At 29.2% G+C, this 23,577-nt stretch overlaps 4 protein-coding genes across 9 annotated transcripts; 1 reads left to right on the top strand and 3 right to left on the bottom strand.

The window, feature by feature from the left end:
* Positions 1–206: 206 nt before the first annotated feature.
* On the bottom strand, positions 207–1,951 carry LOC126858783 (homocysteine S-methyltransferase YbgG-like). 2 transcript variants are annotated; one of them, XM_050609358.1, is made up of 2 exons: positions 1,836–1,934; positions 207–1,738 (listed from the first exon to the last, which is right to left on the bottom strand). In XM_050609358.1, the coding sequence occupies exon 2, from the start codon at positions 1,513–1,515 to the stop codon at positions 544–546; it is 972 nt and encodes a 323-aa protein (XP_050465315.1). In that variant the 5' UTR covers positions 1,516–1,738; positions 1,836–1,934; the 3' UTR covers positions 207–543. The 2 variants fall into 2 exon arrangements, with proteins under 2 accessions (XP_050465315.1, XP_050465314.1); XM_050609357.1 differs by having other exon boundaries at positions 208–1,589; positions 1,792–1,951.
* A 411-nt stretch (positions 1,952–2,362) lies between these two features.
* On the bottom strand, positions 2,363–3,739 carry LOC126858802 (proteasome maturation protein). The gene is made up of 5 exons (XM_050609398.1): positions 3,627–3,739; positions 3,224–3,324; positions 2,909–2,969; positions 2,660–2,835; positions 2,363–2,550 (listed from the first exon to the last, which is right to left on the bottom strand). The coding sequence occupies exons 1-5, from the start codon at positions 3,627–3,629 to the stop codon at positions 2,463–2,465; spliced, it is 429 nt and encodes a 142-aa protein (XP_050465355.1). The 5' UTR covers positions 3,630–3,739; the 3' UTR covers positions 2,363–2,462.
* A 182-nt stretch (positions 3,740–3,921) lies between these two features.
* LOC126858767 (uncharacterized) lies at positions 3,922–10,028 on the top strand. Of its 4 annotated transcripts, none has more exons than XM_050609313.1 (11): positions 3,922–4,182; positions 5,252–5,370; positions 5,832–6,005; positions 6,119–6,374; positions 6,747–6,851; positions 6,931–7,115; positions 7,280–7,510; positions 8,457–8,519; positions 8,821–8,965; positions 9,056–9,233; positions 9,342–10,028. In XM_050609313.1, exons 1-11 carry the CDS (start codon positions 4,131–4,133, stop codon positions 9,469–9,471), a joined length of 1,638 nt encoding a protein of 545 aa, XP_050465270.1. In that variant the 5' UTR covers positions 3,922–4,130; the 3' UTR covers positions 9,472–10,028. The 4 variants fall into 4 exon arrangements, with proteins under 4 accessions (XP_050465270.1, XP_050465271.1, XP_050465272.1 ...); XM_050609314.1 differs by having other exon boundaries at positions 5,970–6,005; XM_050609315.1 differs by lacking the exon at positions 7,280–7,510 and having other exon boundaries at positions 9,342–10,027.
* Positions 10,029–10,063: 35 nt separating this feature from the next.
* Positions 10,064–23,545, bottom strand: LOC126858742 (vascular endothelial growth factor receptor 1). 2 transcript variants are annotated; one of them, XM_050609255.1, is made up of 21 exons: positions 23,319–23,545; positions 20,300–20,433; positions 19,766–19,949; positions 19,522–19,646; positions 19,021–19,168; positions 18,746–18,885; positions 18,153–18,327; positions 17,886–18,009; positions 17,525–17,700; positions 17,289–17,455; positions 17,055–17,196; positions 16,420–16,761; positions 15,967–16,109; positions 15,726–15,894; positions 15,540–15,640; positions 15,255–15,405; positions 14,687–14,911; positions 14,349–14,517; positions 13,569–13,809; positions 12,936–13,373; positions 10,064–12,167 (listed from the first exon to the last, which is right to left on the bottom strand). In XM_050609255.1, the coding sequence occupies exons 1-21, from the start codon at positions 23,392–23,394 to the stop codon at positions 11,499–11,501; spliced, it is 4,239 nt and encodes a 1,412-aa protein (XP_050465212.1). In that variant the 5' UTR covers positions 23,395–23,545; the 3' UTR covers positions 10,064–11,498. The 2 variants fall into 2 exon arrangements, with proteins under 2 accessions (XP_050465212.1, XP_050465211.1); XM_050609254.1 differs by having other exon boundaries at positions 13,569–13,842.
* Between the last annotated feature and the right edge of the window lie 32 nt (positions 23,546–23,577).

The following is a 23,577-nucleotide window of genomic DNA, read 5'->3' on the forward strand; positions in this document are numbered from 1 at the left end:
TTATTTTTGAAATATGTTTTTGTAACCAAAGATATTTTTTTTAAGTATAGATAAAAATAAATCACATGTTCCGAATAAAATACACGATGTAGACCAACATATTTTTATATTTCTGTTATATTAAAAAAAAAAATATAAGTAGAATTTTATTCAAAAAAATATATCTTATATATCATGTACATTTTTTTTAAATAGAAATATATATTGTGTGTAAATATTAATATAAAAATTAAAAATATAGCTGTATGAAATATTGTATTAATATTGTACTTATGTTTTAAACAATTATTGATTATAATGCAATTGCATCGATGTTCACACGACAGGTTTTTCATATTATAATGATCACATCAGACATACAAACATTACATCAACTTCAATCTTCTCAAACTTACGCCCATTTTCAGCTAATTATAAACACGCGTTATCTTTAATTATAGTAATCAACAGTGAGAAAAAACTTTGATAAGCATATATAATAATATTCGTAAAAATGTGCATCATGCGAATTCGGAAATCATTGCATCAGCTCGATAAATGGAATCACATTGCTGCGATTTTTGCGTGATACTGATCGACTTCCGATCGAATCGTTTTTATATCTTCCGCAAAGATCTTGCAACAACCACCGATATATCGAACTCCCATGTCCAACCATTCTGATATAGGTAGATTCAAGGAATGATCATCCGGGACTGCGGTCCATTCACCGGTTGCGGAGCAACTGCCGCCTCTGTTAGGATACACTATCAGAGGAATGAAATCCCGCGATGATGCATTCGCGTTGATTCCCTTTAACAAGGAAGTCACGTACCTCGGATCGATGCAATTAACACCGACCGCGACAATCTGCGATGGCGAAGATCGGTAACAGCGCACAGCTATTTCTTGGAAGATGCTACCATCCGCCAACAGCTGACCGTCTCGACAGGAGAACGAGAGCCACGCACGGGCATGTGGAAATTCTCGCAATAGCTCCAGCAAAGCTTCCGCTTCCTCAACACAGGGTATAGTTTCCAGAGCCAACAAATCGACACCGGCGTCCAATAATGCTTGAACGCGCGGTCTGTGCCAATCGATCAGTTCTTGCCGAGATACAGATTTCCCATAGGAACCCGTATACTCTGACGAATCATGCAAATAAGCGCCATAAGGACCGCAAGAGCCAGCCACCATGGGTTTCGTGCGGATATGTGGCTTCCGAAGATTATCTGTTTCTCGAGTATAAACATCCACGGCCTTCTTCGCTTGAGCCACGGCCTTGGCAAGCAGATCTAGGCTCTCACGTTCGTTCACGTTTAGATATCTAATCAAGCCGGGCACGGACGCCTGATAAGTATTGGTTTCGATAACATCGACGCCGGCACCCAGGAAGTCCAAATGCGTGGCATATACAGCGTCAGGATTGGTAGCGAGAAATCGCGCCGTCCACAACGGATCGCCATCGATTTTTGCGCCAACGTGACGTGACAGTTGCCCGGAAAAGCCGCCGTCCAGAACCTTCACAACTGTCATTGTCGCTGATATTGGTCGGTGATGAGTGATTCAATGCTCGAGATTTATCGTTTCTTTGGATTCGTTGCACGGTTCTGAGAAAAGAAAAATGTTGCTTTTCTGGTCAGTGAATGATTTATCTCAAATATTCTCTAGTCGATCCTCGAAATCACATGCACCTTTTAAGGTTAACTTAAGCAAATACGTTATTTCTTTCAACTTTTATCATAGATGACACTATCACCTGAGAAGAAGAAATGACTTGCTAAGATAGGTTATACTTTTATATAATCATACCTTATGCAACTGTCAAATAATACAAACGATCAGGAAACATTTACATTGTTAACAAACGGAATTTACTATTATTCTCATTGCGGCCATTTTGGATCACACATTAATATACGAGAAAAGGCCATTGCACGTGAAAAAATTTTAGTCGTAATCGTAAGATCGTAAGCAAATCAACTAATCACAGTTTAATATTCTAATTACGTTTTAGAATGCTTGATTGTGATTGATCGATTTGCTTATGGTCTTATGATTACGGCTAAAATTTTTTCACGTGCAATGGCCTATAGCAAGATAGTAGATATTTATGTCAAGATAACAAAGCAGACGTTTTAAAGGCAGAATTGTCAAATGTAGACTACTTTTAATTTTTATCTATTAATAAACGAAATAATTAAAAAAAAATGAATACACCTTTCACTGTTAGATATTTTTATATTTTATTTGTTTAAAAGTTTTTTTAAATGTATCATCTTTACGACAGGTATATATAATATCAATATCATATATTAAATTTTATGAATTTTTTTGCATTTATATTGTTACTAAAACGTTTCCAGAAAAAAGAAGATACATGTTTAACTTATAAAAAGTAATGTTTATTAATAATTCTTATTATTAATTCTATATTAATTTGCATTTTAAACTAGAAAATGCAATTTTTAGATGCTTAATTTTTATAATATTCCAAGATGATTTTCTACAACAGCATGTGGCTGTCCCATTTGTTCTCTGAATTCTGGGATATTGAAAATATCTTCAAATCTAAAAATAACAACATAAATGAATAAAAATTGTCTAATGTAGAAATTGAGATCTATTAGTGGAAAAATAATTCCTATAAAGTTCTTCCTAATATTCTATATAATTTTACCCTATATCTTGATCTCGTCCAAGCAAGACATCCCGCATCATGTTAGATGATGGTAGAAATGGAAGTCTTCCAATCTTTTCAGTGGCTTTCAATTCCATCGCTATACGCAATGGTGCATGTAATCCTTGTGTGTTTCTAAGCAGTATCATGTTCATTCGATCTTGATTTTTCACATACTAAAATAAATAATGCAATTACAATTTAATATTTGAGAGTTACATCTAATGTTTAAAATATATTAATTTTTACATTTCTTTCCGAAGCTTCCAAGGGATGTGCATAACCAACATTCTGTCTCGTTGCCGTCAAACTAAACAAGTAAAAATAATAGAAAACAAATTGGAAACAGCCATAAATTATTTAAATCATTTTTATAGAAAAAGAACTTTATATTATGTAATAGAGAAAATAAGTTTTGAATTCTAATTATTCTGATAGCCTGATTTATATGTATATATCTCTTTTTGCAAACTAGAATTTTAGAAAAAGCATATAATTAAAAATATATTCATTTTGTAATCATTTCGTTTATTAATTAATTTTAGTAATAATATATTCTCATACCCTGATATCATAGGATTAGGTACATCATAATTAGTGTCTCCTTTAATTTCAAATTGCTCAGGTACAGTAGGCTTAGGTATGATTGATGGCAAGCCGAAACTCTAAAATAATAATTATAATTGAGATGAATTTCTTACATTTTGATGAATTAGAAACTGTATATAATTAATTATTTTTATATAGCGTGATTGTAACACTATTAATTATACACTTATTTTATAATTATTTACTACATTATTAAATTTAAATATAATTAAATTTAAATAGGACAATTAAAGTTGACTGTCATTGTCAACATAACCTGTCGCGCAAATTCATATGTAGTAAATTATAGAAAATAATTTTGACACTGATAACTTATATTTATATGCCATAAACTTATGCAGAAAATATCAATTATTACCATTTTATCGCTTGAAAATTCACGTACGACAACACAAACTGACAAAACGATTCGAGAAAAAGAAAGGACCTTTACGAATGGTCACGAATCTGCGAATATATTGTATCAAGAATCTTATCCGACCGGACTTACTAGTTGACGTATCCTGATTGGCTGTCAAATAGAGAATTTCTAGTTTCAAAAATTTCTTGCGTTTACAACCAATCAATATGTCCGACAGCTTGGTCGAAGTTTGGCCTTTAAACATATAGCATCTGTCGACTGTTATAATTATTATAATCAATGATTACACTTCGCAAATATTTTGCGAGACTCGAAACCATTATCCTCAAGAATGACGGGCGTATTGTAGACGAAAAACAACGGTTCGTTCATTATTTTTTTCTTAACCGGTTTCTCGGTTCGTAATATTTACTTGAAGGTTCAGTGTGTAAACAAATAGTGTGTAAAATATCATCTGTTCGTATTATCGTGCCAATAATATTTTGTGTATATAAATTGTTCATGCATGTAAATATAATTAAATTATATGCACGTAAATATAACATTTGTCGAGGTAAGTTTAAAAACAATTAATTAAATTTCTATAGGTATTTCTGCAATTAGATAATTTCTACAATTAGACAAAAGTGTAGATTAAACAAGCAGTATTGAAAAAAATATATATAAAATTTAAATTTTTTCTTATAATGCTTGGAAATATTAACTTTCTCAAAACACTGTTAATATATTCATTATTTCGCTCATAAATTTCGATTAATTTAGTCTCATTAAAAATTGTACGTCTTTTTTGTTACTGTTATTGTTTAAGAACTGCTTCAAAAAAATTTATATATGCTACTGTAATTCTATATATTTGTTATACATATATATGATTCTCAAAATATGCTGCCGATATTTAATTACCAAAATTAGTATATTCAATATTAACATTTTGTTTCATATTATTTCATATTTAATATTAATATATCATTGTAGTTGGTAATAAATATTTTTTAAAGATAAGATAAAAAAAGAAAAGATAATAGAATCAAAAGATATATAGAATCAAAAACAAAATATAGAAACTTTACTCATTTAATTAATTCCAAATTTATGTTCTCATAATAAAATGTGAATTTTTTTAGTCATAGAGTCATAAACAAATCGACCAATCAGTAAGGCATTCTCACAACGTAGTAATATTGCTTGATTGTAATTGATCGATTTGTTTATGATCTTACGATTATGATTAAAGTTTTCACTTTTCATGGTCTTATCTAAGCTACAAATTATATGAACTCAAGATTGAGCTAGAATTTTTAATATAATTTTCAATAAAGTAAAAACTCCGGGTCAACCTTGAATCATATACATATATATTACCACGCTAAAAAAAATAGTTTTTAATAAATTTTATTGTAACATTTATTTTCATGGGCGGGGAGTAAAAAGGGAGTTCAAGTCAACAAGAATAAAAAGATGTGTTGATTATATAATATATATATGATGGCGCGCTGCGTAACAGTACGATATAAACGATCGATCAAACAAGTCATTCGACTAACGTCAATTTGAGGCTTTTTGAGACAGTGATCCATCTATTTGCAAAGATAAATAATTGATAAATTGTTTATAATTTATAGACGATAATCAAAATTTTGTAATTTGTTTTAACACAATGTCTTTACATACATTAAAAAGAAGTACCTTACGGCAATCGTTCTTATTAAGATTGGGAAGGAAGCCTTCGATACTTATCAGGGTAAGAAAATTTTTATTTCGATAATATTTCATAGGTTGAGAAAATCTTTATTTTGATAATATTTCACAGCAAGAATATTTAAAAAATTTATAATATCAAAAAAGATTCCTTGATTGTACAAATAACATTATATGATATAGCAGTAACATTATTCTTATATATTTAAAATATTAATTTATTTCTATATAATATTTTAAGTGAAATTCATAAAGTAAATTATAATATCATGTAATATTATTTATATAATAATATTTATTAATATGAAAAATAATATTGCAATTATAGTTAAGGTTATAACTTGACAATTCATATTATATACACTACTAAAAAAATAGTGAACACTTTCTATAATTTATAAATTGGGCGTTGAAATTTGATGTGAAAACCGTTGAAAAATCATCTTACAATTAGACAAAAAAATAATCGGATACTTTTTACATTACTTTTATATCCTTATCTAGACCGAAAGATTAAAAGGTCGTTATTTGTTTCGATCGGCGGTACGACGCGTTATAGAATATATAGAATGGATAACGGATATACTAATAGCCGAAGAAATTAGCGACGATGTAACAATTAATATTAAATTGGCTCAACAGAGACACAAATTAGAAAAGAAGCTGCTCACATTAAAGGTACTTGAAGCATATATGCGTGAGACTTACTTAAAAAAAATTAATAATTTAGAATAAAAAAAATATCCGAACTTTATAACGCGTATCGATAAACAATTTATTGCTGTTTTAAGGATCGATCTGTGCTGCTAGTGCATCCGGTTGAAAGATCCTCCATGGACAAAGCATATATATACGATCTTCTTAAAAAGTTGCACGCATTCTCGAAACATTCGGAGGATTTGAGAAAAAGTCTAGCCGCGGTATGCGTTTATCAGTATTTGCCGGCTGATCGTGTAATTGTTCGTCAGGGTCATAAAGCGAGAAATCTTTATTTTATTGTGAATGGCGAAGTCAATCTATCGAAAATTGAGATTGATGAATTCACAGGTGAGGAAAATATCGCACATTTTTAGACACTAAAATTTAATTGCATCGAGATGATTTAAGATAATAATTTTTACATTGAATATTAATTGAAACGCTGATTCATATGCAAGATACATTTCTATCAGGATTTCCGATAATATAATTTGTTCTTTTCGATATATATATATATATATATATATATATATATATATATATATATATATATATATTGTAATATCCGAGAATTTCTAAATTATTTTTTAGCGATAATTTAATGCTGCGTCGTGATTATTTTGACAATTTTTTAAAATTAATTATATCTTGGAAGAGATCTTTCTGTCTATATATCAAAAGAATAAAGTAAATAATGTGAAAAAATGTACAATTTGTTAGGTGACGAGAGAACTATAGACATGGGCGTTATGAAACCAGGGGATATGTTTGGCGAAGTTGCATTATTCCATATGATACCGAGATCATCAACTGTGATTTCCAAAAGTTAGTAGACGCGAACTTGATGATATATTCTTTTGATTGAAATTTATATATATATTATTTTTTTACAAATATTATTTAGCATCAGTCGATTTGCTTCTGATTAGTCAGGACGATTTCGATAATATCTTGCGCGTTGCCTTGACGAAAAAATGGGACGTTTTGCGCGACGCGTTAGTTCATTTCAATTATTTCAAAACGTGGGATGAAGAAACGGTACGAGAGTGTTGTATTCTGAGCAAGCTGAAAGACTTTAAGCCTAACGAGGTAAATAATCTGATGGTATAATAATAATTTTGACGATGAAATATCTCGATTATTCTTACGCATTCTCCAGAATCTCGATTGAATAATATAAATCCATCAATAAAATAGTAAAATAGGACACACACGAAAAGAGAAGTAATAATAAATGTCGATTAATTTGAAAGGTTCTGTTAGGCGATGGAAAAGGTATGGTGAATTATGTGTATTTTATTCTAAGTGGCGAATGTCGCCTTATCGAACATATGCTCGTCCGCGAACGGCCCTCTTATCACGGAATACAATATGAATTATATGATTCCGAAACTTCTTTGGGTCCGCAACATCAACCAAAAGAAGTATCTAAGAAAATTGCGAAATCTAACAAGCTGCCTGAATTGGATTACAATTTTGAACAAGTACGAGTGTTATAAAAAGAAAAATTTCTTTTAGATTAATCATAACGTGAACTTTTTCCCACTTGCATCTATTTGTATCTATTAAGTCAGTCAAAAAGTAAACGGATTTTTTTGTTTGCTTGTTGTCCCTTTATTTTTTAACTGATCTTATATTTTGACATACCAATGCACAGGGCTGGGTAAAATGCTTTTCTAATTACATTTAAAATGCCAAGTACTTTAAAAGACTTTAAAAAATATATTTAAAATGCAAAATGTAAAATCAGCTTTTCGAATCTATTTTAAAATGAGTAAATAGATATTTTAAATGGTTTTCAAACGCAAAATGACTTTTCCTTTTACATGTAATTTATTGAAGTATTCATATACATTTTATAGTTTTATTTGATAACTTTGTTCTCGAAAGTTAAACAACAACAAATGATGCTCATGAATATTAAGTTCAAAATGGCCATAAAAGAAATTATGTTTCCGCTAATCACGGGACTTGGTTCCTCTTTTGCAAAATGCAAAATGGCATTTGCATTTTAAATACATATTTAAAATGGAACCATTTCAAATGTTACCCAGCCCTGCCAATGCACTGCACACGCGCATGTTGATTTTTAGAAAGTATTTTAAGTAACTAAATTTCTTTCTCGTATATGTAAGTTTAGAAAAAAATTTGTGTAATTACTATTAACACTTTTTATGTTACATGTATCATATCTTCTGTATGATAAATGTGATTTGCACTTATTACACAAAAGATACAAAAATATTTTGCAAAAATTTTGCTTCTAGTTTTGTATAGAGCTAAAATAATATGTGAAATAAATTTAATCAATGATCGTGTATTAGCTATTTTGATTTAATTTATAATTAGAAAGATATTTTAGTACTTTCAATTATTATCAAATAAAAATATTCGTACAATGTATTTTATTCATTCTTTTAATTATTACAGAGACCTGCCAACACCCACGACGTTGATCGGTTAAGTATTGTTACTACTACACTTTTGGATGTCGTGAGTATTTTCACAATATAATATAATATATATTTTTTTCTACATAAATAGAACCACGTTGCATCGAATTATATTACAATATGTTACAACACAATACACAAAATTATAATTTATTTTATATTAAAATAGCTAGCTCCAAAGGATTGAGATAATAATTGACTGAAGTTTACATATCAATCAAATTTATTGAAGCAAAATGATTACGATTTTGATTACGTTCGGATAAATTTCATTTGATTCGTTATTATAATTTAGGACGGTTGAGAAGTTCACGTGTGTTAATAGATATTGAAAAATCAAGGTTAAAGGATGGCACGAAATTACTGATGTCGCAATGATGTTAATGCGAGAACCATCGGTTACGTCCGAATTACGTTATCCGGATGACATTCGTACTATATTTATGCAAGTATGCACTTTTTCTCGAGGTGCATGTTTTGGTTTAGGTGAGAGACAAATGATTCAAAATATCTTTCTCTACCATTCAATTCGTATCATTTAGTTGCGATTTAATAAATTAAAATTTATTAAATTAGGAGAGAATATGCTTCATCGGAGAATCGTAGCGATTACGCCGGTACGATGTTTTCTTATTCCTCGATATTGGTTGCTCGAGCACAATCATGCTAATATCTGGGGACGCGTAATACGGTTTATGAACTCAAAATATCCAACTAAGAAGCAATTATTCAACGAGTTTCTTCTAAATCGAAAGTATGATAATTTGCATCAAATTTCTCTTTTTATAATATTTTTGTTTCTTCAAATTATCAATAGCGATTTAGATAAAAATTATTGCTATTATTCCGGGTTCCATTTCAGATGGATGGCATATAAGCAGAATTTAATTGAAGATATTATTACACGACGTGGTCGCTATCGTAGTAGCACAACGATACATGACGTGCCGTATTCTATCAGAATTACAGATGAGATAGATCCAAAAATATAATTATTCATTTTGCGATTTTTATCGAATCAATATGATTTTAAATTACACAAACGTATTGTGTGTTAAGACAGGTTGATAAAATATGAGAATTAAAAATAAGGAAAATAGAAGTAAATAATTATAATAAATAAAATAAATCAATAATGTAACATAAATAAATAATACGAACTAATGAGAGCCAACCGCATCATAATAAGCAAAAATAAAAAAAAACGAATTGAAGAAAAGAGATGTTTTTATCTTATGTTTTTTTTATTGGGTACATCAATATAATATTATTGAAACGGACTGAAACGTTTAAGATAAAGATAATTGTTTTGAATTCTCCAATTCGTTTTTTTTACTCTTGCTTGTTATCATACAATTGGTTTTTATTAGTCCATATAATTAATTTATATTATATTAAATAGATAGTCAACATATATAATCGACAAATTATATGTACTATACATTTGCAAATTATGCAATGAAGTGATTAATTACATGTATTACTAACATTTATGCTATAAATGTTATTGATGCTAAGGAGTAAATATACATATATAAATATATATGTATATCAAAGTAATATTTGTAATAATAATAATAAAAATAATATATCAAATAATATTTATTACTTAGATATGATCATTATTTCTTTTTTACAGAAATAAAACACAAAAGTATTATACATTTAATTGTATATTTCACGCTTGTATAAAAATTTATTTTTAACTTAATATGGCTAATTTTTAAGAATAATTTTTAAAATTTTTGGGATAATTAGATATTCTATACAACACTTAGTTTCATATATAGTTTTTGTAAAGCAAAGTGCAAATATTATGAGTATTAAGTACAAATTGATGAGAGATTTTTATTTGTATCTTACAATATAATATAGATATATAATCTAATATTATGCAACATTTTTAAAATTTTTTACAATTTTGCGGAAAAAAAAACATTAAGTCCTACGCGCGTGAATATTATCTTTGTGATAAAATAGAAAAATAAAAAATTAAAATATTGATATTTTGAATAAATCGCGATAGGAATAAAACATTTCAGTAATGAAATAAAAATTTGCAAATCATTTTCTTACCATACTATATCTTGTTTAAGTATCCTATATATCATTGTACTTTGTATATGTATGTGTGACGAGAAAGAAATTAATGTGACAATATTACTTAATATTCTAAAATATTAACTACTTACAATTAGATATTTAAATTCCAATGTCTTAGTAGGTAACAAATATAGGCGCACAATAATCTGATTATTTTACGACACATTTTGCAAATAAATCATACGCAATAATTATACACAGATGCACAATTTGCCGAGAATACATTAATCATTTATAGTTTGATAAACGCTTTGAATTATATATATTCCAAATAGGAAGTATCTTAAAATATTCGAAAATGTTAATTCTTAAGGTCAGAAAGTTGATAAAATATAATTTCTTCGTAAATTTTATTTCCACGAGGAAATATGTAAACCATTTTGCAAACGAAAAATCTATATATATATACATATATGTGTGTGTATGTATATATAAATCGCGTTGAAAATGAATAAATACGAGAATTAAAACCTTTACATATAATAAGCTCGAATATACTAACAATGAGTGTTTTAAGCTCTCTGTGATGTATATTCAAAGAAATAATTTTTTTATTTCTTTTCATTGATGCTAATGAAAAGCACATTTCTTGCTGATGTTATTAATCACCATGGCACATTGATTGAGAGACGTTTCATGAAATGAAATACTTAAATTAAATATATTTGATATTAGATACTAAGTTCCCCGCACAGATTTCTATATATGTATAGAAATCTGCGTGGAACCTAGTATATCTAAATATGTATAGAAGTCTGTGGTTCCGAGATAATATCAAGATATACGATTATAACTACACAGTAGAAAAAATCAGTCCAATACAAACTTACAAATAAATCACTAAGTCACATTGAATCTTGTCTTTAAAACGGTTCAATAATCACAAAAACACACGATTGAACTCAATATAAGCGGATTAAGCTCTCTGATCCATTTCGCGGGTATTCATCATTACGTAGCTAGGATTGCTGAAACCGTCTGGCATACCCAATCTTAGATCACTTTTCTGTTTCGGCATGTTTACATAATTATCCTGAGTACTAATGATGGATGGTGCGTAATCCTTCTTCGAGTCTACATCCGCTCGCTCAGCCGCGTCATTTTCATCCACATCGTTTAAGTCGATCAGATGAAGATTTCGCGGCGCGTTGCAGTAACCGGAATCTCGATCGATAGGCCTCTCAGCCATCTGGTTTTTCATCGCTTGTCTCTGTCGCGCGAATTCTGCCCTTCGCTCCTGCACATTAATCGGCTTCAGGTAGGGGTCTTCCTCGTGTTTTAACATGGGTGACAGTTCGATCGCATCCTCCGAGTCTGAAGCTGGCGACGGAAACTCGAAATGCGAACGATCCTCATGTGGCCTGGGACTAAATATCCCGGACTCATTTGTCTGACAGCCGGGACTCATACATAAATACGTCGAGTCCGGCACTCCCTCCGAGAATGGTAAGTTCGCGTAATTATGTCCCGGTGACGATAAAGCTCCGTGATCCGGCGCCGACATCATCGTCAGGTAGTCATTTTTGCCGCTCTCGAGATTCATCGTATTCAAATCCATATATGGAGTATTTAAACTAATGTAGTGCTGGAATAGAAATAGATAATATTTTTATTACGTGTTGTACTTTGCTGGAAACGTAACAATTATTCACAGAAATTTCAGATATATACAGGGTGGGCCCAAACGTTCCGGCCAGACCTTGAAATTTTATAGGAAATTTAATTCTGAACAAAAAATTAAACATAAATTGAAAAATGCTTCTTTAAAAAATTAGCGCTTAAAAATATCTGAAGTTACGTTTATTTTATAAACATTTTTTATATTCATTTTTACAAATATCAGGAAAAATAACATTTTTTCATAAATGTCGAAACAAAAATTGTAGCGAATTAAATTATATTTCAAAATAGATTTAAATGATTGTAATACGTTCCATAGATTTTGAAATAACCAGTTTTAAATGTGCGAAAAAGATTTTTTTTGGCTATTACTATGGGACTACAATCGTTTTGATCTCATTTGAAAGATAATTTAATTCTTTATAGGAACTCTATAGGAAACTTTTTGTTCAGAATTAAATTTCCAATAAAATCTCAAAGTCTGGCCGGGATGTTTGGGCCCAACCTATATATACTGCTTTGGATGATATTTATTTTTCTAAGCAAGATTATTTCAAGTCAATGCGATTGAATTATTAACTATTATCTTTAATTTAAATATGAGCTTACTTATTCTTAATGTTAATAACTCTTTTTTTATTGGTATTATATTGCTCTTGGAAAATTGACTCATTGTTATATTGTGTCTCTTGTATCATGACACAATAATCTAATTAGATGAAAAATAACTCACCGATCTGACGCTTTCCTCCAATAAATTACCAATGCTCTCCGCGAGATCTGTGAAACTTGGACGTAATGTAGGTTTAGCTTTCCAACATTGCGACATTATGTCATATATTTCGCGAATGGCATATTCGGGTTGCTCCATTCTGTAGCCTTCGATCAATTTTTGATATAATTTTTCGGCCTCCATGCCGGGATACGGCGTCTCAGCCAGAGTAAAGAATTCCCAAAGAACTATTCCGAATGACCATATATCGCTTTGTGTCGAAAAAATTCGATCTCTAATTGATTCGATTGCCATCCATTTTATAGGCAACGGGCCATCGCCTTTCTTTTTGTAATTATCATCTTTGTACATAGTCTTTGCGAGGCCAAAATCACAGATCTTTACTACATTATTCTCGCAAAGCAAGATATTTCTGGCCGCAAGGTCGCCGTGCAATACCTGATAACATACATTAATGTGAAAATCTTGAAAAACTATAAATTCAAATATTCGAATATAGCTTTAACAAATCTTTTTTTTTAAGCATTTAATATTGCAAACTTATATAAAAATTTTAATTATATTATTTTAAATTATATAACTCTAACATTTTATGTATACATTTATATTTATTATGCTAATTAAATATTTTACCCTTCTTTGACTGAGATATTCCATTCCACGTGCTACTTGAAAGGCATATGATAAAAGATCTTGAGTGCAAATCGGTGCGAGATTTTGATCTTTGTAATCACCGCGATAATTCGTCCTCCACCCTTGAGATGAATTATTGCTGAGAATGCAGCCATCTGGCGAGAAGTTGATCTCTTGGGTGTCCGGGCCCGTTCCCGGGCAATACTGCACCACCGTATCGGTGCCTGAATTCGCACTAAGACTGCGAGAGAAGGATAATGCTGCATATTTTATCCTATCGTATGGACAGAAGAAAAAAGGAAGAACTTTGTTAAACCACAGCCCCTTGCATGCATCAGTGCATATGTATGTGCGTGCATACTTAACACCCAGAATACATTCATGGAGAGGATGCGATTATTCAAGTTAGAGTTTCTGAGATTTTACATAGAATAAGCCAATACACGAAATTCTCTGTTATATTAGTATAGAAATTTGTTGAAAACATATTTAATTGGAAATAAAGAAATATAATTAATTTTTCACTTTTTAATTTTGATTAGTATTCTCTAAAAAATTCTTTAAAATATAGAGAAAGAATATATGCTTTCAATTAATTTGCATTACATTTTACGAAAGCAGTTTAAGTAATGGTTAAGTGATATAGTGTTTAGAATACATTTAAAATATTTTCTGAATGTGTTATATGTGTGTGTATTTATTAACAAAATAGAAAACAAATACGTTAATGACAATTAATGATAATATATAATGTTTATAAAATATGATTTATAGACAAACCTGTTGTTACTACTGACACTGCCAGTTCTTGTTAGCATGTCCATACCGATAGTAAGATCGAGTTTTCCAGTATTGGGATCGATTTGATTAATAAAGTTATTTCTATGTCTCAAAAGATAATTATGCAAATTTCCGAAACGGCAATATTCAACAATCACCAACAATTCACCTGTTATAACATAAAGATTTTAATCTTTAATGTATTTTAAATAATTATTTAACTTTATATCTCTGTTTAACATTAAAAACAGATATGTTTAAAGATAATGCGAGTTAAATAACATTTTTAAACATTGTTTTAACACAATTTTTTTGCAAATTATTTCAGCAATACGTACGTTTCGAAATATTTTTAGTGCATGCACCAAGAAGATTGACGACATTTAAATGCTTGCCAAGATGCACCATGATTTTCAATTCACTGGCAAGTGCACGAACATAAGTCGGTTCAGTAGTTCGACGCACCATTTTCACGGCGACAGTCGTAACACTTTCATTTTCGCATATTCCTTGCGCTTCTGCTTTCATTACAACTCCAAAAGCACCACTGCCCAATTGTTTTCCTGAAAAATAATTAGAATATTTCTATTGCATTAAGAGATTACATATTTTTGACAGACCTCAAAGTAGATCGAAATTAATGAAATTGTCGGTAAAAATATATTTTATTAAAAAATGAAAATACATGTCTGGTAGTTTTTCAAAAATATCTCCTCAAAATTTAAATAAAATATATCAAAAATTGAGGTCCTAGCAGTTATTTTTCCGAAGCTAATTTTACTCATAATAAAAATTTATTTAATTTCGATCTAGTTTTAGATCTGTCAAAGGTATATAATTTCTTAAAAATACTAGATATTTATTTTATTAAATTAAAATTAGATTATGTAAGATAGTCGCATTTACCCAACTTCAATCGTTCTCTTGGAAATTCCCACTTTTTATCGTAAGGAAGAAGTTCTGCTTGATCATCAACCGTCAAATCTGGATTTAGACATTCTAGAGCACCTTCTTCAAAGTGCATGAGACCTGCTTCCATCAATTCTTTTCTCATTTTCTATAAAAGGATATAATTTTTATTTTATGTTAGATAGTATTATATTTTCCATAAGATTTTGTAATACAATATCAAATTATATTTTATGTATAATTTTTATACGAATTAGATAAGGAAAATAGAATACAATTTACCTTTTCACGACGAACCTTAATCGTAAAGAAGATCGCTACAATCACTAGAATGATGCCTAAAATAGCTATTGAAGTAGCTAATATGATATCAAGTTTTTCCCCTGTAAAAATTTTTTTATTTTCAATCTGTGTGCTTATTAATATTACTTTCTACATGTGATATAATTTTCTAGATCATTTTTTTACATTTTGCATTTTTTACGATTATCTGTTGATAGGTTTCATTGGTGCCTAATCGATTGATAGCTCGACACGAATACTTTCCGCTGTCATGTTGCTTAAAATATTTAATATTAAGCTCCTGATAATTAAATTTGAACAAATATTGATCATTTTCTTTTAGTAGTACATCATCCTGCAAGTAAAAAAATAAAATGTAAAATACATTGCATTTAGTTCTACCAAACCATAAATGCACAATATGTACCTTGTACCATGCAATTATTGGCTTAGGCATTCCATCAACAAAACACTGCAAAATCACCGTTTTATGGCCTTCGGCAATTACGTCGATATTTTTCACTGTAGTCTTGTTCATATTAGTTTTGATAAAAAATGGCGGCACTGGATCTATATAATATCACAAATATAAAAAGATAAATTATAATATGATTTTCTATAGAAATTGATTTTAGTTAGATATAGTAGACATATTCTTTACAATAAACAAGTTATAATTGGACTTTGCAGGCAATAATTTTATATCTAAAACTTTTTTATTTTTGTATTTTAATATTCTTGATTTTTAAAGCAAGATAATAGTGTAATAATCGCTTTTTTTTAAATCATTATATTATATAATGAAAACAATTCAATTTTTAAGATACTTTTTAAATACAATATTAGATATATAGAGAAATATCAATTATATTGTAATTACCGTGGATAATTAATTTGTAGATTGCATAATCAGAAAGAGTTGTATCTAAAACGTCATGATTCATTTCATTTGTGTATTTGCCAGTGCAAATATAATCCTGAACATCTGATTCTTGGACATAATAAATTTTTAAAATTGATCGGTACGTGAACGGGGTTTTATATCGTATAATCTGTACTCTTTCTGTCTCTATTATTGGCGTTTCATGCGTCTGATTTTCCAATCTTGTCCATGTTAGCTCATCTGTGTAATTATAAATAGAAGCGGCACATATGAGTTCAACATTATCGCCTTTTGTTATCAATTCCTTTGGGCCAATAATACCAAAAGCACCTACTCCATCTGCGAAATTTAAGAAATGAAAAATATTAATTTTATTGATTTATAATATGCGACACACATTTGAAAGTATTTTAATTCTCATCAAAACTTTTTTTATAAATTATAATTTTTTATTTTCTATCTTTAAATTATATATTTAGGGGGCTTCACGCACGCGATGCCCTTTTTTATATCAAAAATTCAATATTATAATTGATATGTATATACATATATTTATATTATATATAACAAGCATAGCAATATAACTATATGTATAAATTTTAACAGCTAGACAGAGTAAAATATCTCCTTACCGGATACAAAAATGTTCTCCGTTACGGTATCACAATCGAGGGAATTACAAGCCTTACATGTTACTTTCCCCGATACTTCGATAGGCATTCTTGCTCTCGATTCGAATCCGTAGCTGGAGCTATAAACGCTTTGCATTACATCCTGTAAAATCCATAGAAATTTCTCAGTTATAGATTCTCAGGTATAGATGCAGATAAATATCTAAAATCAGGTTTCAATAAGATTGCACTTACCGTTATTTGCACAATTGTTGAATTTTCAAATGACGGATAATTAGGACATCTCAAAAAATTCCATGTTATGTTTGACGGAGGATGAGATAGTACTTCACAGCGAAATTCCGCAGTTTCATTAGGTGCATAATAAGGTTCAATCTCTGTTAATATGGCAACCGGTTTAGCTGAAATCAATAATAAATAAATATACTGTAGTCGTTTTTTTATATAATATTAAAGAATTATCTCAGTACCTAAGATATTGAGCGTAAAATTAAGTTTTTGTATCATGTGGTCATTTTTAGCTTCCAGAATATAATCTCCTGTATCCGTTATTTCTAAATTGCTTATCTTTAAAATGGTAGCTGTTGTACTTGTGTTCACGGAATACTTTGGACTTTCTGTAATTTCCTGACCATTTGGTTTAAACCTGTAGAAAAATATATATATATATATATATATATATATATATATATATATATGTTTAAACGTATTTTAAAATTTTTATTGGCATTAATTTATTATTTATTTATTATTTGTAATATATATTAATATTAAAATGTAACTTTAAAGTTGAATTTTATATATTATAAGAAAGAGATAGCAAAAAATTACCATTGTAAATGTGGTTTTGGATATCCATCAACATAAACGACCCATTGCACTTTCCCGCCTTTTTCACCTTGATAATATCTCTCAATATGTTGAGACGTAAGATTAATATACTTTATTTGAGGATCTAAAATTAAAAATATTGCATGTAAAAAATAGTACTTGTACTAATACGAGACTTTTCTTGAAAGAATATTGTTATAGATTATTGTTTTCTTATAAATATCTTGGCACATTCTTTAATCGTATCTAAATTAATGATAAACACACCGTGTATCGTAATAGTTTTCGTTGTCTTCTTTATGTCGTGAATCGATCTAATGACACACTCGTACTCTCCTGCGTCCTCATCTGTTACGTTAAATACCATCAACTGACACGTAACTAAGAGATAATTGCCGTCGAGCTGTCTCCTAAACTGTTGAGTGCTTACTCTGCTGTTGCTCTGCAATTAAAAAAAAAACACATACGAATGATGAATATTATGAAAATTTAATGTATAAATTATGAAAATAAAATATATAATGAAAAACTCTAGGAATATAAACAAAAAATTTTGATTGCTCGTACGTTAAAATATGCGTATCTAATTCTTAATAAGATCCATCAATCTAGCTCTTGTTAGTACAAAAAATCAATATATAATTACAGAATATTTCTTTTTTTATTTTTGAGATTTTTAAAAAACGTTAGAAGAATAAATAACATTATATTTATAAACAGATCTAAAAATTAAAAAATTTTTATGTAAGAGACTCACTAACAATAAGTATATCGATTTTTGTTCATACATCACTAGTTAATTAAAACGCGTTTTCAATTGAAATGTATTTTTATTTTTACGAAACTGATAAGCTATTTACCTGTTGCGGCGTGCTCCAATTAAATACATATCGCACAGACGCATCAATCTCAACGGTACAATTCACGTATAGGTCTTGTCCGCGTGTGACATGGCGCAAAGTGTCGTCGTGAATTTTTGGTTCGGGCAGAGTTTGTTTTACTGTGTAAACAATTTAATCATTCTTATTAATGTTTAACCAAGAAATTTTGGTAATTACGGTTAATACATTGCTTTTGTCATATATATATATATATATATGTTGCGAAATTAATATCTCGAGTTGACCGCACTTACGATGCACAGACAAGACGTAATTGACCTCGTGCTCTTCGCCGTCCTTCTCTATCGAGCATTTGTACAAGTCGCTGTCTTTTACCGTGAGGTTTCTAATCGTGAACCCACTTCTAGGATCAAATGATGCCTTCTTCTCTAACTCGTCTTCCTGCGTATATTAAATATGAAATAGAAAAGTGTTTAATGATAAATAACAATTTGATAAAACACAATTATTTTTATAATAATATAACGAAAAGGATACGAGATAATAACATACTAAGCGTATTTTTATAAATTGAAAAATGCTTTGCATTTCATAATTTATTTTCATATAAATTTTTTATTTAAAAAAAAAATGTATTTTGAGGTCTTAATTGAATTTATAAATAATATATAAGTTAATGGTCCTTCAACTTTTTCTCGTAGATACTTAACACATCGCCATATATTATTCAAATCTAAGAGACTATATATTTTTTAGATTGCAAATTATCTTCTAATTATCTTGTCAATACTCACGTTGTTGTTGGATAAGATAGGTACTAGATCCGGCGATGTAGGTCTGCATGGTATTATTGTACTATCACCAGCAACTGCGTTCAAATGAGCAAAGGTATCCGCTTCAAGGAATAAATTCGTATCAGCTGTAACAAGTTTAACGTATAATTATTGTACGCATAATGTATGAATATACTATAGGCAAGATATAGACATAAATATTTTTCATTGATTCGCAAAAGCAGGATATATAATTTTGTCTTACATTTTACGTAAACGTATATCCAGTTCACCTCGGAATTATTATCAAAATTTGAAACTATTTCAATATTATAATCGGCACAACCGTACCAGCCTGTATCGCCAAAAATAGTTTTTGGTCGTTGAAATATATATTTGTAAACGCCATTTTCCTCATCCTTGCTTATTCTCGGCGTCGAAGTGTTAATCTGTCATAATAATAATATAAAGTTTATTACATAAACATGTGTTTAAAACATAAAAATTAACTTAAAACGTAATTTCTATAGGTAACATATAAATAAATATTTTATATGGCAATTTTTACTTTATGCTTCTTATAGCTAACTGATAGGAAATAAATCTTATAAAAAATAATTAATCTAATTATTAAAATTTGAATTGTTTAATTTTTTTAAAGAATTATTTGACCAATTTTTCTATACAGAAATGAAACACATCTTAATATCTGAAATATAATGTAAAATACTCGAAAAAATGAAGCTATAAATAGAAAAAATATCGATACTTATCCTAATAAACTTTATAATGTACATACTGTTTCTAAAAAGGCGTCGGGATAAACAAATTTAACTGGTGTTGAGCCTGTGCATGTAATCTCTAAAGGTTCCCCTTCGTTTAATACAATTTCTTCTTTGCTTGGCGAAATAATTGGTTTGCTACTTTCCGATACTGAAAAACACAAAATTATTCATGTAGTTCAAATATAAAAACTATTAGAATTATTCTAGAGATAATTTTTCTTATATAATATAGTTATGTGACATAACGCCATATCTTTTGTTTCTAAACTTTGTATCAAATTGTAATTGTTTTAATTGTTTATCGATATTTTTATATTGCTATTTATAATATATATATATATATATTTTTATATCGCGATAATGAGAAATTTTTATATATCAGAATATTTATATCGGAATAATTGTTGCTGAATGTTTGCACGTAGCGAGAATATGATTAAGAATTTCGAGAGAAATGTCGTCGCGTTAGCCACAATGTCCTGCGGATGATTGGCTTTATCTGGCCCTCCTCGTTACTCTTCTGCACAAAAGGACGCACGTGCTATTTCAGTCTGTTTCTGCGCAAATGCGACCCGTGACTAGGAAGGAAGTCCTTTTTTCCTCTCCCGATAACGTGCTCATATTATCAGTCAGCATGCTTGTGTAGAAGTCGTAGAAAACACAAGACCGTGAACAACTGAGATTTACGAATAAATGGATTGTGTCTAACTGTATCATAATTTACAATAGGAAGGATTGCATATATGATACAAATTTATAATGGGAAGTTTGCAAATGTATTTGCTCGTAATCTTTGCATTATCATGTATGTAAATATAATACGGTTAAAACGTATTACATTTACGCTGAATTGCATAAAAATAATGCTACTATAATTCAGAATATCCTTGTATTATTTGAAAAACTACTATAAAAAAAATTATATCAAAAGATAATATCGTATTTAAAAATGAAGGTGTTACAAGATGATAGGAAAAAAAAATTAATAAAGATTTATTGATCTTAAAAGAATTTGATTTAATAAATAAAATTTTTAAAGAGTGTCAAACTAGAGAGATTACAAAATATCTTATTTTTCATTCTATTTCAAAAGGCTTATTAATAAAATTAATTCAAAGCCTCAAAATATTAGTATTTTAAAAAATATAGATATTTTTTCCTGCGTTATATATTTTATTTTATTTTACATACATTTGTATTAAATAATATTAATTAAAAGAACAATCCTTTATACATTTATCCAGATATGAGATAGAAGAAAAATTTGTTATTGCATATACTTATATAGTATTATTTTATTTAAGGCAAACTATGACAGAATAAACAATTTAAATGTTTGTGTATTTTAGAAAAAAAATATAGTAGATATAATCTCTTCCTTCTCTCTTTCTCTCTCTCTCTCTCTCTCTCTCTCTCTCTCTTTCTTTTTTCTCAAAATTTTTATTTAATGTAATATTTAATATAGGAATGTCAACTTTCATAAACTGTAGTGAAAATGTATTACTTTTTTTTTAAAAGTTAAAATTTAAATTTACTTAAAATATTTCAAAACAAAAATTATATCCCAAGAAATATTGCAAAGTAGAAAAAAATATTAAAAATTAATTTTCATAACACACAATTTTTACATTTGCAAAGGAAGAATGAGATGAGTTGGTTGCAACATAACGATATTATAGTATCAATAATACGTATTTTTTTTTCTGAGTTATGCTGTCATCGAACAAAATATTGCGAACGAACTGACTAATGCAATCATGCATGACTCGTTTTATATAGTCAACATCATCGACGCCTCTTTGTGCGATCTAAACATTGCAGAAGAATTCTCTTTTTGGCATCTATCATGCTTTTCATAATAACAATGTAGCATCTTTTCATCATTGTAACATTTTTGATTGATATCATATTATTTTAAATGATCTATATAATTATCGTCGCTTATCAGAACGCCTAAGTACGAGACAAATTCAATGAAATTTCTTGATATACCGCTCGATTGATATACCGCTGAGAGATAATTGACTCAGAAATACTAGTAATAAATACTAGATATATATCTCATATAATATATATCTTTATTCGATACAAAACGTTAACTGTATGGTTATTCCATATTGCGAATATAACAACAGTTTGACAACAATTACGGCAATTGATTGCTAATATGTAAGTGCTGTCGCACATTTTATTTTCATAATTAATTAATTTGTAATGAAAAGGTTTGTTTGATTTTTATTGACTTGCTTCTGTATAATAAACATTGTATTTAAAGTTCATCATTTTTCTAAATTCTCTTGGTCTAATAATACCGTTAATGATAAAATGAATTAATTGAGTTTATCTACAGGTGAGATTCATCGTTCTTTGGGCATGATTCATTCGAGCATTCATTTCATCTATGCTTCACAATATCGATTTGTTTTGCATGATAAAATAACTCAACTGTTTTATAAAATTATTTATAAAAACAGTGTTGTTAAATGTTTTGTCATTTTCAGATATAGCAACAAAAGTTTTTAATAAATACAATTGACAGTTTATGATAATCTTTACATTGCTATTTTAGAACTATGATTTCAAGAAAGCAGTCACGAAATTTCAAATTAAGTATTTTAATATTTATATTTTCTTTATAAAATTATAATTAGAAAAAAACTATAAAATTTTAATTTAGATATTTTTGCAAACTCTATCAGAATGAGAAACATCTAGGATTTATTTCACTTAATATTTTCTTAAATATACACGAACAAACTAAAATATTAATCAAGGTCTGATGCACGTGCACATGTGTCTCTTTCTAAATGATTTAAAGAATTACTGAGACACTATTGAGGCAACGTATTTCACTGAATATCAGTGAAAAAGTTTCCACATCGTATATTCTTCGAGTAAAATCTGACCGCGACACCAATAAATGTGACTCAATGACAACCACGTGACCACTTTATACTTGTCACAAACACATATGAAAACACACACCTACACGCACACATGTGTATGACAGGTACGCCAGATCGCGTTAATTACCTTTGCAGAGCGTGAAAACGATGAGTATTAAAACGCGGTATCGTACGTAGTACAGAAACATTTTCGTTTCTCTCATGCTTTACGGATTCTCACATTTTTGCATACTGGCGTTGTTTAATGAACATTATCGAACGCAAGTACGCGCGAGAATAGGCCCCGGAGTCGCTCTTTGAGGGCCCAACCGCTCTCTACTGCGTTCTACGGTCACTTTCACACTGAGCCTCTCGTTGTAGAAACGACTAAACGAGCAGGCCCCACC

The sequence above is a fragment of the Cataglyphis hispanica genome, chromosome 2 (assembly GCF_021464435.1).
Source record: "Cataglyphis hispanica isolate Lineage 1 chromosome 2, ULB_Chis1_1.0, whole genome shotgun sequence".
NCBI classification, from domain to species: domain Eukaryota; kingdom Metazoa; phylum Arthropoda; class Insecta; order Hymenoptera; family Formicidae; genus Cataglyphis; species Cataglyphis hispanica.